Source organism: Eleutherodactylus coqui, chromosome 12, assembly GCF_035609145.1.
Source record: "Eleutherodactylus coqui strain aEleCoq1 chromosome 12, aEleCoq1.hap1, whole genome shotgun sequence".
Lineage (NCBI taxonomy): Eukaryota > Metazoa > Chordata > Amphibia > Anura > Eleutherodactylidae > Eleutherodactylus > Eleutherodactylus coqui.
In genome coordinates, this window is record NC_089848.1 from 94,304,818 (window position 1) to 94,318,797 (window position 13,980).

Sequence of the window (13,980 nt, forward strand, 5' to 3'; positions counted from 1 at the left end):
AGCAATTGAGTATGCACTGTGGACTTGATCAACTATGGAGGTGAGGTTGTCGATTTTTTTTTTTTCCCCCTGTGCCGATGATCCTCAGTGCATTCTTGTACATCCGTACGGAAAAACCATTGCACCAGCGATCTCCTGCAAGCAATTAAAAATAGTTTCCGCAGGTCTCCCGCTCCGGAAATCGGCAAGCGGAATCCGATCCGCCTGTGGACATGAGGCCTTACACATAGCATGCTATGGTACATGTTTAGGGTTGTATGGTGTTTTATTTGAGCACCCAATCTTATTCAAATAGTCATAGAGATAAGTAATAAAATTCAAGCAGTCTGCAGCCACCACTAGGGGGAGCTCACCAAAGACAGATTTATTATTCGGTGCAATCTGTGTACAGTGAACTCCTTCGAGTGCTCATAGAGGTCCTTAAAATCTTGACCAAGTAGTCAAATTCGCAAGGGGGCACTCTCTGGGACTAAGCTAATTACCTCTCCCCTCTTTTTTCTTTTAATTTGATTCTGATAAAACAAAACTTACAGGTTTAAAAAGGGAATTCTTCAGCAGCTCTGTGGTTTCTTCCCATTTGCTCTGCTTGTTTTCTTCACATATATCCATGGGGGACCGTCCTTGTTGGTCTGTTATATGCTGTAACAACAAAATGTATTATCGAACCTACCAATAAAATAGATGTCGCAGCTGACAACAGCACTGATGTATAGGTTTACTTTAACAAGAAGCAACTTGGGTACATTAACGTGCCCCTCCCCCTACCGCCACCACCCTTATTAAATCAACGATTCCATAAGTTTCTACAGATGCAGGCAAAATAAATAGTATGACTAGAAAACTCACAGCAGCACAGAGTATTTTAAGACACAGTGATAAAGGTGAGAGAGTTCAGCTTCCCCTATTAAAGATTCTAAACTGCTTGTTTGGCCGATACTAATAATTATTTGCGCTTTAAAGAGACTGTGCCAAGTCATCTGCTATGCACAGGATAGGTAATAACTTTCAGAATGGTAGGCCCGGCCACTGAGACTCCCACCGAAACCCAAAGGCTTCAGGATGAATGAAGCGACAGTCATACATGCACACTGCTGCTCCACTCATTTCAATGGGACTGCTGGAGATATCGAAATTCAAGAGGTCAGCTATCTCCGGCAGCCTCACTAAATTTGAAGTTGCAACCCCTTTACTTTTTCTATTGGGACGTAAAGAATGGACGTGGCAAATTTCATGTTTGTGCAGTTCAGATGTGTGTTATTAATTACATAACATAGGGGGTCACTTACTTTTGCACTTAGAATTGAATAATCAAGTTGTGACCCCTTTACTTTTCCTATTTACGACCTAAAGAATGGTCATGCCACATTTCACACTTGCATGACACAGAGAAGTTACATAACATAGGGAGTCACTTACATTTGCATGTAGCATTGAATAATTAAGTTGTGATCCCTTCACTTTTCCTATTTACAACCTAAAGAATGCTCCTGCCAAATTTCAAGTTTGTACGACATCGGAAGTTAGAGAATTAGTGGCGAGTAAGTGAGTCAGTCAGTGAGGGCTTTCGCCTTTATATATATATAGATTCTATGACTGGGCCATGAATGTCTTCAGCTGGAAAACCCTTTAATTGCTGCATAGAGGAGATGGGAGCCTGAAAATCAATTCTATCTGACTAATGAACTTCTGCCTGGCTGAAGAGTCCTCAGTCTTGTGCATTTTGCCTTTTATGTAATCATCTCATTGGTCAATGCTAAACAGAAAATCCTGACATTTCTCCCACCTACCCTGTCCGTCTCTGGATGATTGAGGAGAATTTGTACTATTTCAGCATGTCCGCCTCCAGCAGCAAAGTGAAGCGGGGAGCTCAGCTGTCCGTTCAGCAAGTTTGGATTGCACTTTCCTTTGTCCAGTAACATGCTGGTAGCCTCCACCTTCCCATACCTGACAAAGAACCAAGACGAGTAATTATTCTCTGCCTATGGATTGCATAAACTGAGCCTAGACTACTTCATATAAAGGTCATTCGGTCTGTATGGGTTACAGGGGTTATACAGGATTAGGAAACACATGCCTTTCTTCCAGAAACATCCCCACATCTGTGTATGGCTGTGTCGGGTAATGCAGCTTAGCTTTATTATCCCTTTTGTTACCAAGGGTCATTGATGCTTCTGAGCCCCGATCACATTCTGTAGTTTATGTATCCTCACTTTCAAAAAAATCATAACTTTTTTATTTTTCCGGTGACCTATTTTTTGCGGAATGAGTTACAATTCTCATCCGTTGCATTGGAGGACACAACCTAGGACCATGTTACAGCTACTGCCTCTAGGAGGTGGGCACTAAGTATTAACTCCTCCTACCAGCTATACCCCTCCTGCAGGTACCAAGTTAGTTAGCTTAGTTTAAGGCCCTTTAACATGGAACAACTACCATTCAAAAAAGCATTCAAAACGAGCGAAAATGAATGATAATCGTTCAGTGTAAACGTAGCCAACGGTTAAACGAAGAACGATAAATTGTTTGATTTTTGTTAACTTCATGCAGGCATAAAAATCGTCGTTGGCTCGATCGCTTGTCATTTGGTTTAAGTACCGATCATTCAGTCCTTCTCAGTCCCTTACACAGTGAATGTGAACAACCGAATGATTTCTTGTTTGAACGAGCCAACAATGTATCTGCCAGTATGAGTAGGTTGCCTGAGCCAATAAGCAAACTCCGACATCATTCGCTCGTTCAAACGAAGAATCGTCAGGTCTAAACGGATCCTTAGTGTCTGTAGGGGGCAGACCTCCTCCTTCGTTGGTCTTCGGTTTTCCTGATTTCAGGGCAGGCCCTAGACTCTCCCTGTTAACTCCACCTCTCTGTTCACAGCCCAACCCTCAGAAGACAAGGAAGGTCAGTCAACGTTCCGTCAATTCGACCCTGACTCGCTGGCTATAGTGACTCCCAAAATGAAGCACTCCCTTTCTCCTCAAAGGCAGGCAAGTACTAAGGGGAGGGGGGGTACACTCCTGGAAACCAGAAGCTGGACTCTTTTTGGCAGAAAGGTAAGTATTCTCTCCGTCTATGGTATGGCATTATACTATATTTTAAAAGGCTTTCTATTAAAGACGTTACTAAGGCACGGCTTAATAGGCAAACAATCATGGCAGCCCTGGAGGACTTAGACTTTGATCGTGGCTATTGTAGGCGTGTGTTAGCTGTCAAGGACAGCCAATACCTGCCATGTAAGGAGCAGGTTTGCCCACTAGGCCGTATATAGCCATATGTGTCTGGTTAAAGTGAATGAAACTGAGCTGCAATCCAGCAATTTTTACTAGTGGCACAATCAATTTAGTTGGCACTGTAGGGAGGGAGCGACTTTTTCTCCCCCAAAATATTGTATTAAAAATCCCTTTTTAATACAAAAAAGGGATAAATCTAGACAGCCAGTGTGAAAGAAAAAAGTACAGATTTGTCTTCAACTGTTTTTCACAGTTGCTATAAAATCTACAATGTGATTCTAGTCCTATCCTTTATATTGTTGGTTGGGTTAACAAAAGGTTTACATGAGCGACTCAGGCATGTTACTCACCAGCATGCATAATGTATGGGTGCCCACTGGTCGTTGTCCAGCTGGTTGACACAAAATCCTTCATCAAGCAATTTGTTCAGCAACGTGGTATCACCTTCACAGGCGCTGCGGTGCAGGGGGAAGTCATCCACCCACTGGCGCTCTCTAATGAACAAAACCAGTAATTATAAAACTGCCAGAACAATGGCACAAAGTTATACATTACAGAATGAAAAGTTCCAGAACTTTGTGATATACTTTTTTTTTAAGGGGGGAATTAGTAAAGGATTTATGACAGCTAATTGGCATAAAAAGTCACACATTATGGCAAACACCACGTTCGTGGCTTATTGCTTTTTTGCATTTGCAAGAAAGGTGGGTGGGGTTAAAGTGATGGGGCGGGGCCTCAGTGGACTAACAGATATACTATAATTTATACCAGATACTGGTGCAAATTTTGCCTCCAATATATGCCAGTGAGAAAGCTATTTATAGTGTGTCAATAATCTAAAAATAGTATCAAGGGCTGGATACATTTTCAGCCTTTCATGCTAAACATAAATGCATGTAAAATATCATAGCGTCGTACTTGTCTTCCATGACGCTGCTCATGCTCCTCTGCCACTTGTCTCTCTTTGGAATTTGGATTTTGGAGTAATCTGGAGCACCAAGCCCAAAGTAAGGGTTAATCACCACTTTATCAACCTGCGAAAAAAGAGAATATGTATAGATGTTTACTGTCATCCCTAAGGATTGGACAAAATAACACAGGTCTGCGACCTGCGGCTCTACCGTTCTTATAAAACTACAGTTCCCAGCATATCAATTAGCCAGTTTGCAAATGATATACGATAATGTCCTATGTAGTTGAAGGGTACGTATTCATGTTTAAAGGGGTTGTCCATTTGTAAGCTATTGATGACCTATCCTCGGGATAGGTCATCAATAGCAGACTGGCTTGGGTCTGTGGCCTGAGACTCCCACCAATCATCTTTTCACCGGGCCAACGCACTCATGTTCTGAGTTGATAACAGCCGGAAGCAGACAGCTCTGTTCTTACTGCAATGAATGGGAACTTTGCCTGCAATACCAAGCCTGGCCACTGCAGTAAGAACGGAGTAGTCTGCTTTGTACAGAAATCAGCTCAGAACAAAAGCATGCCGACCCGGTGAACAACTAATCAGCATACGTTCTGAGCAACAGACCCCTGCCAATCTACTATGGATGACCTATCCTGAAGATATACCAGCAATAGTTCACAACTGGACAACCTCTTCAAGTATTGTTCCAATGTATGTTAACATAAAGCATAAAATGAAACAATAAACTTTGCAAATAGTCTTGATTACAAATATCTTACCATTTTGTGTGTACAGCTCCCATGCAAGCTTATTTGTCTCCATGGTTACAGACTACAAACAAAGGTGTCTGTAGTCCCATGCTACAGTCATGCATTACTTGCTTACATCTAATGCCGTCGTCTAACTAACCTACAGACAGCATAGGGCATATATAGAAAAAAACTGTAAATATCTTTTGCATGTTCTATGGCCTCTGCAAATGATCACTCAGTGACCAAATCACTGTAGGATCTGTAGGTCACAGAATCCCAATTACCATGAGGAATAGTATATGTTGGAGCCCTGGCATACACACCCTGTTGGTATACTGCAGATCTGATCCAAACAGCGGGTTGTAAATACACATGTCTGCTTTTTCCAGAGCCATCATTTTGCTCTTGATTTCCAGGGCGGTGTACCCCATGTGCAATGAATCTTCAGTCTGTCCGGTCTCGGTGGAGTATGCTGGGTTTGTCACGTTGGTCTTTATCCTGTCTAGAGGAGACGGACGGAACAGCGCAGAAATGGCGTGAGACTTGGTGTGCTGTTCATTAAGCCACCTGATGAAAAATTACATGAAAGTCAAATAATCTGTCAAATACAATTAATGTTTGAACATACATTACTTATCCTGTATTGATCATGAGCATCATACTGTAATATACTTTAGAGCTGCACTCACTATTCTGCTGCTGCAGTCACTGTGTAAATACATTACCTATCCTGTACTGATCCTGAGTTACATCCTGTATTATACTCCAGAGCTGCACTCACTATTCTGCTGGTGGAGTCACTGTACATACATTACTTATCCTGCACTGATCCTGAGTTACATCGTGTATTATACTCTAGAGCTGCACTCACTATTCTGCTGGTGGAGTCACTGTGTATATACATTACCTTTCCTGTACTCATCCTGAGGTACATCCTGTATTATACTCCAGAGCTGCACTCACTATTCTGCTGGTGGAGTCACTGTGTACATACATTACCAATCCTGTAGTGATCCTGAGTTACATCTTGTATTATACTCCAGAGCTGCACTCACTATTCTACTGGTGGAGTCACTGTATACATTACATTACTTATCCTGTATTGATCCTGGGTTACATCTTGTATTATACTCCAGAGCTGCACTCACTATTCTACTGGTGGAGTCACTGTATACATTACATTACTTATCCTGTATTGATCCTGGGTTACATCTTGTATTATACTCCAGAGCTGCACTCACTTTTCTACTGGTGGAGTCACTGTATACATTACATTACTTATCCTGTCCTGATCCTGAGTTACATCCTGTATTATATTTCAGAGCTGCACTCACCATTTTGCTGGTGGAGTCACTGTGTACATACATTACATTACTTATCCTGTACTGATCCTGAGTTACATCCTGTATTATACCCCAGAGCTGCACTCACTATTCTGCTGGTGGAGTCACTGTGTACATACATTACATTACTTATCCTGTACAGATCCTGAGTTACATCCTGTATTATACTCCAGAGCTGCACTCACTATTCTGCTGGTGGAGTCACTGTGTACATACATTACTTATCCTGTACTGATCCTGAGTTGCATCCTGTATTATACTCCAGAGCTGCACTCACATTTCTACAGGCTTTAGTGCTGAAATCTCCCAGCATTACCTTGATGGATCAGTGTCTACACAGACCTTGCTCAGATGGTTGTCATTACACTAGGCACTGGACAGTCTTCTGAACTATTTCTTGCATCGTTGTAGCTCCGCCACACTATTAGGATATGTCCGCACGTATTGGATTTTCCACAGCGGTAAATCTGCTGTGGATTTTGTTGCAGATCCGTGTTTTGTTCTGCACCTAAATGCACATGTGACACATGGAGTTTGCTGTGCATTATATCTTCTTAGTTGAAAAGGTAAAATCTGCACTCAAAACCCCCACGATAAATTAACATGCGGCAGATGTAACCCCGGCGGGTCGCTTTACGCATATTTCAATCCACAGCATATATAAGAGATTTCTTGAAATCCCATCCGCACAGCTTGTATTGTAAAGTGCTATGATTTTCCGTAGCCATTTCGCTGTGGAAAATCGCAGCATTTATGTATGAACATACCGTTCGAGATCTGACAACAACCTTGCTGATTGTTTCCAACTACTAGCAGAATTGTGAATGGATTTGTATTACAACCGCTTATACACACAGGCGCGGGCACATCCGCACACTACAGGGGCATCTGCCTCTGTGATGACTCTTGTTCTTGGCATTGATTGGACCCACGCTGTATATATAGCTGCCACCTGCATATATACATAGGACAAATAAGTGCATCCTTACTTATCCAGAGCGATGAGCATGCGTGCTGTGACTGTAGAGAAGTGACTGCTGGTCTCGCTGCAGACCCTCATGATATCCTGCAAGCAGTAGAACACGGGGCTCCCAGGGTTGTAGCTGGTCTTGGAATTATCTGTAAAGTAACAGGAGAAACCCAATAATGGTTGTGACACCAAATATATATATATTACACTAATCTGTGCAAGACTTTAGTTTGTTCTCAATCTGCGACACAGTGCCATTGTTCTCTATGGCCACGGATATACCCACTGCCCGTATGCAATTATATTGCACATGGGCTGCGGGTACCTGCATCATTGCTAAGTGACAGAGTGGGAAATATAAACAAATAAACAAAAAAAGGTGCATGGCACATGACCGCCTGTGTGAGTACGCAGTCATACGCAGTACATTACGCAGAAGTACGCTAGGTCACGGCCGAGTTAACAGCTGAAATGTGATGCGGATTCCGCATACGGCTGTGTGAGCCTGGCCTTAGACTGGTGACATGTAGTGGAGAGTTTACTTTATCACTCTGCATCTCATCTAAAACTTCATTTTACTCCATGAATACACTAAGAAAAAACTATTTAATAGATTTGCTTTCTCCTCATCACCTTCTACAATTCTTCCCTCCTTTTTTTTAAAGGGTCAACACTTTCAGGTTCCATCTTTTTACTATTCATATAGCTGAATAGAAAATTTTAGAATCAGAAAATAAATAAAAACAGATTAGAAAGATGGAAAATGTTTTACTATCTGGTATCAATTAGTAAAAATATAGGCGATACATTCCCTTGAAGAATATTTCCAAGATCCTTACCTTTGACAGAGGTTGGGACCAGGAAGAGAGTTGCTTCTTTACCGGTCTTTTCACCTTCAAGAGGAAACTTGTTCATTAACACAACTCTTTTACCTGAGGATTATTAGAGAAAAACAAACATAAATGAGATATTGCGTCAAATTTCTTCTTTATAAGGATTTATTAGCAGGTTGGTCTTGTGTTAGCAGATCATATGCAGGAGAGACCACAAGAGCAGATGTCTGGATGTATCCATAGTCTCCATCAATGTGATATTCCTCACTAGAGATGAGCAAGCATACTCCGTAAGGCGATATACTCGAGAGAGCATCGCCTTTTTTGAGTACCTGCTGGCTAGTCCCTGAAGAATTGGGGGGGCTGTGGGGGGTGCGGGGCAGCAAGAGGGAGCGGGGAGGAGAGTGAGAGAGATCCCTCTCTCTCTCCCTCCGATCCCCTCTGCAACCTTCCGCTTACCCCCGCGGCTCCCCCTATGTCTGGATGTATCCATAGTCTCCATCAATGTGATATTCTGACAAGAGGTCTCTTCTCCTTCCATTACCCAAGATTTAATCCTCACTAGAGATGAGTGAGCATACTCGGTAAGGCGATATACTCGAGAGAGCATCGCCTTTTTCGAGTAGCTGTTGGCTCATCCCTGAAGATTCAGGGGGGCCTTGAGGGTCGGAGCCGTGCAGCGAGGGGGGAGCAGGGAGGAGAGTGAGAGAGATTCCTCTCTCTCTCTCTCCGATCCCCTCTGCAACCCCCCACTCACCCCCGCGGCTCCCCCGAATCTTCAGGGATGAGCCAGCAGGTACTCGAAAAAGGCGATGCTCTCTCGAGTATATCGCCTTACCGAGTATGCTCGCTCATCTCTAATCCTCACCTTTAACCCCCTGATTTAATCCTCACCTTTAACCCCCTGATTTGAAGGCGAGTTTTGCTTTGTGCTTTCCAGCACATAGTCCAGTATCTCCTGGGACTTGTCTTTTTCCCCCTGTAGACTGGTTTCCAGCAAAACTTTTCGTCGTTTCTTCTTTTGCCCTTCTATTGGTACCTCAATCATTAAGATCTGGAAAATGGGGAAAAAATAAATCAGTTTCCAGTGATGGAGTGTTGTTTTGGGGATTTTGTTCTGGGAGTGAAAACAAGTCAGTGGGGAAGCTGACAACAGAGAGCAGTAGTGGAGGTAGAGTGGTGGGAAGGACAGCGGGGCCTTAAAGCAGACTTTATCTTGGATTGTAGACCTGGGTCTTTTTAGTGCAACGTTGGACGTGAGGGAGTTAGAAAATGTATATCTTAAGAAGGCCATATACATTAGGATGGATTTTTTAGTGACCACCAACAGGAATTATCCCCAAGACATACGGTCCAGTAGCAGATTTCTAGAAATATTGTCTATCTGCGATTTCTCCAGCCCTGCTGTACAGTGTGCACCAACGTTGACTCCAATGTGTCATCCACTGATCCTTTTTGGCAGTTCTCATCATGTTTGCCTAATGTCCTGGGTTGTTTTCCAACAGCCCCCATTGGTGGGTTTCACCATGGCTGACATACTCAAGGGAAGCTGTAGCTGCCACTGCCACGGGAAGAGGGGAGCAGCTGCCACTGCCACAAGGAGAAGGGAGGAGCGGCAGCCAACACTGCCATGGAGGGAGGAGAGAAGAGCTACGGTTGACGCTGTCACAGTATTAAATGTAAGGATACACTCTGGAAGTCCCTTTTGTTGGGATGCAATGGCTGGCTCTGTTATGGGGCACCCTGGCTGCTCTCAGTACAGCATTAGGTTGGCTTTTGATGTCACACTACAACTTCCGGAGGCAGACTGAGCGTCAATTCATAATTGCAGAATCCGTTTTTTTGCATGCTGCATTCCTGAGGCAGCTGGGACATCAATCCGAGAGACCGGAGGGGTCTATGAGGGGCAGAGGGCCCAGGAATGTTCTGACAAGCTCATTAATTGAGGCCTCGCCATGCAAATAAAATATAGGCAAAATGAGCCTCCCAAACTATTAGGGATGGACAGCCGAGCTACAGACCCATCGAGGGTCATGGATAATAAACAGTACAACAAACATTTGTTTCTTACCTCATACAGTTTTGCTCGATACTCCCGTGAATTGAGGCTTCCAGCATTTTTTGGACGTATCACGGCTACATGCACCTCTTCTGTGTCAGTAGGGCTGCCCATAGTGATAGTGCCTTCGTTGGTCAATGGGTAATAACAGAGGTAGAGCGCACGTCTGGCCTGTAGAAGCAAAGAATAGAGAATTTATCATCATGTCCTGTTACTTATTATTACATGTGGATGTGCTAGGAGCACAGAACTACAGTCAACCCAAGGTCCAAGACACGCATTGGGACTCAAAAGATGGGAGAGTCTTTGCAGCCACTTATCTCTGTTAATGGGGAAATCATTAGTGATCGGCGAATACAGTAGGATCAGTCAGACAATAGTTATCTTATAAGTATCTCCTAACAGGATCGACAACAAATATCTAAAGCAGAAGTGGGCACAACCTTCAGCCCCCCATGTCCTTTACTGGAGCCCCCTACTCCAAAAAATGAAAGGATGAGGTGGAGATGTGACTGTGCATTAGTGTGGTTCTGTGTATTCTAGTTTACAGTGGTGCTTGAAAGTTTGTGAACCCTTCAGAGTCTTCCATATTTTTGCTTATATTTGACCTAAAACAACATCAGATTTTCAACAGGAGATAAAGAGAACCAAATCAAACCAAGGAGTAAAAAATATTAGGCTTAGCCATTTAATTATTGAGGGAAATGATCTAATATCAAGTCTGAGTGGCAAAAGTATGTGAACCTTTAGGATTAGCAGATCATGTGAAGGTGAAATTAGAGAAAGGTGTTTTCAATCACTGGGATGACAATCAGGACCTCAGAAGAAGAGTTGTTGATGCTCATCAGACTGGAAGAGGTTACAAAACTAAGTTTAGATTCCATCAGTCCACAGTCAGACAGATTGTGTACAAATGGTGGATATTCAAGACCATTTTAACCTCCCCAGGAGTGGATAACCAACAGAGATCATGCCAAGAGCAAGGTGTATAGTAGTCCACAAAGAAATCCAAAGTAACTTCCAAGCAACTAAAGGCCTTTCTCACCTTTGCTAATGTTCGTGTTCATGAGTTCACCATCAGTAGGACACTGAACAACAATGGTGTGCATAGCAGGGTTGCAAGGAGAAAGTTGCTGCACTCCAAAAATAAAAACAACACATTGCTTGCTGTCTGTTATCCATTTGCTAAAGATCACCTGGACAAGCCAGAAGGCTATTGGAACAATTTTTTTGTGGACAGACAAAGCCAAAATAGAGCTTTTTAGCTTAAAGCTATGGTCACACAGCATTTCTGCAGCAAAAAGAGAGAACACCAATGGTGCGGATTTTGACTTGAAATCAGGTGTCCAAACCGCAGCTGATTTCAGCCCGTGCAGCACTCCTCCCATCTCCCAATTACTGCCAACACCAAGAGCGAGGTGCACAATGGAAACTGCTACTGAACATCGCTGCTACCACCGGCCATGTGATGCGAAAGAGGCATCACATGAACACTGGAGGCGGTGTTCTGTAGCAGGTCCTGGTGTGCGAGGTGCTCTGGGTAGGGCAGTATTTAGGAGGTGAGAGGAGTGCTGCACAGGCTAAAATCCAGGATTTTGACTCTGTTTTTGAAGTGGAACTGTTTTGGATTTTGACGCAAACTTTACAGCTGTAGAGAATCCTTCGCAGAAGCTCCGCTACGTGTGAACATGAACGTGGTTTGCTGCATCTGGGCCAAATGGTTTGCCATCATTAATGGAACAATGAATTCTGGATTATACCAGCAAATTCTAAAAGGAAAATTGTCAGGACTTCTGTCCGTGAGCGGAATCTCAAGAGAACGGCCGAAAGAACACAAGTCATTCTACAAAAGAATGGTTCAAGAAGAATAAAGTTGTAGAATGGCCAAGTCAAAGTCCGGACCTTAATCCTATAGAAATGTTGTGGAAGGACCTGAAGCAAACATTCATGGGAGGAAACCCACCAACATAAGAGAATACAAGCTGTTTTGTTGGGAGGAATGGGCTAAAATTCCTCCAAGCCGATATGTAGGACTAATCAACAATTACCGGAAAAGTTTAGCTGCAGTTATTGCTGTACAAGGGGGTCACAGCAGACACTGAAAGCAAAGGTTCACATACTTTTACCACTCACAAACATGTGATAGTGAATCATTTTCCTCAATAAATTAATGACCAAGTCTAATATTTTTGACTCATTTCTCTGATTTGGTTCTCTTCTTCTACTTTTAGGGCTTGAGTGAAAATCTGATGTAGTTTTAGGTCAAGTATAAGCAGAAATATGGAAAATTGTAAAGCGTTCACAAACTTTAAAGCACCCCTGTATGTGACTGTCCAGCTATTTCTGTAGGTTCCATAAGCTACAATCAAGTGGGATAGCAGAAAGGGGAACATTTGTGGTATACCTTTAGTATATGTGACTACCTTTAGGGCAAAACGAAAAAGAAAAAGGGGTTTGGTACCATGTTAGGCACTAGAGCAATGTGTGATTGCTCTCAGTACGAGAAACCAAGTAATCTTGTAGATATGACACCTTCTACTGGCTAACAAAAATACATGATGTCATAGCGAGCTTTCAGATCTTCTATGAACCCTTCATCAGGCTAAATGAAACTGATTTGGATGGGATGGATATATATACAAATGCAGAGACGACACCCCTCTTGACCTAATTACAAATGTTCACACACAGAAATTTAAGACTGATTTGCACTTGGACCCTCCTCATCGGTGTTACAGGCAACCTCGAAATCTGAGGAACCTTATAATCAGGAGTGCGTTGCCCTCCGACACACACACAAAAAGGAACTTATCCCTGCAAGGTAAGGAGCTGTAAGACCTGCTCACATGTACGGACCACGGACAAGATACAAATCCCCAACACACAGCAGGACTATAAGATCCCGGGGACATTCACATTTTCCACGTCCAATGTTGTGTACCTGATCCTGTGCAGTAAATGTCCTGTTGGGGGGCTTTATATCGGGGAAACAGGACAAAAACTGACAGCCAGGATGAGATCTCATCGCCACTTAATTAGAGAGAAAAAGACAGTATTACCTGTAGCAAAACATTTTTGTGGTCACGGACACAGCATAGAGCAGATGAGAGTTATCATACTGAAGGGCAACTTTAAGTCGCAGCGTCACAGAAGAATTTGGGAGTAAAAACTTATGGCCATTTTTGATACCCTTAAGCATGGAATGAACCTCGGAGCGGGGTTCTTGCATCAGTGGAGAATATGAAAGGTCTGAAGGAGGTCAAGAGGGATGTCCTCTTCCCAATTATTGTTTGTTTGTAAACTTCATAAAAATTCAGAAATTGATTTGAAAGAATGCTGCCATCCAATAGGTGGCACTGCAGAGGTATTGTTTAATCTCCTTTATGTGCAGGCTTGAAGGAGAGATAACAGATGTCATAAAACTGTCACATTCCTTAGCTCAGTGGACTGATTGAGTATTTATTTCTCTGCTCAACTTGTCTGGTATTGTTTTAAGCTTTGAAGTGCAAATCAGTCTCATATATATATGCTGCATCCAAATCAGTTTCAGTTAGCTTGACGAAGGGTCCAGAGAAGGCCCGAAAGCTGGCAATAAACATCATGTATTTTTGTTAGCCATTAAAAGGTATCATATCTACAGGATTACTTGGTTTCTCTCGCTGAGAACATTCACACTTTACCTTTAAGGCAGCCTCACAATAGCTTAATTTCACTGCGTATTACGTGGTAAATGGAGTAAATGAAAGTACATTGATTTTCATTGACCCACTCACACTAGTGTTTTTTTATTGCGTATGATATGTGCGTAAATAAGAATGCAGCATGTTCTATTTTATCGCGTATTATACGTGATAGAGCCCTATTGTTCTCTATGGGCATGTAATAA

The 13,980-nt window shown here is 42.8% G+C and overlaps 1 protein-coding gene across 2 annotated transcripts in view; it reads right to left on the reverse strand.

Moving 5' to 3' along the window:
- KRIT1 (KRIT1 ankyrin repeat containing) overlaps positions 1 to 13,980 on the reverse strand; it is a 44,872-nt gene that overhangs the window by 13,380 nt on the left and 17,512 nt on the right. Inside the window, exons 3-11 of one of the 2 annotated variants that reach the window (XM_066584549.1) lie at positions 10,107 to 10,265; positions 8,930 to 9,089; positions 8,042 to 8,134; positions 7,222 to 7,351; positions 5,213 to 5,456; positions 4,146 to 4,261; positions 3,578 to 3,721; positions 1,788 to 1,944; positions 532 to 639 (exon numbers count right to left, since the gene is read on the reverse strand). In XM_066584549.1, the coding sequence (XP_066440646.1) occupies positions 532 to 639; positions 1,788 to 1,944; positions 3,578 to 3,721; positions 4,146 to 4,261; positions 5,213 to 5,456; positions 7,222 to 7,351; positions 8,042 to 8,134; positions 8,930 to 9,089; positions 10,107 to 10,208 (1,254 nt within the window). In that variant the 5' untranslated portion in view covers positions 10,209 to 10,265. The other variant, XM_066584550.1, reaches the window with a different exon arrangement.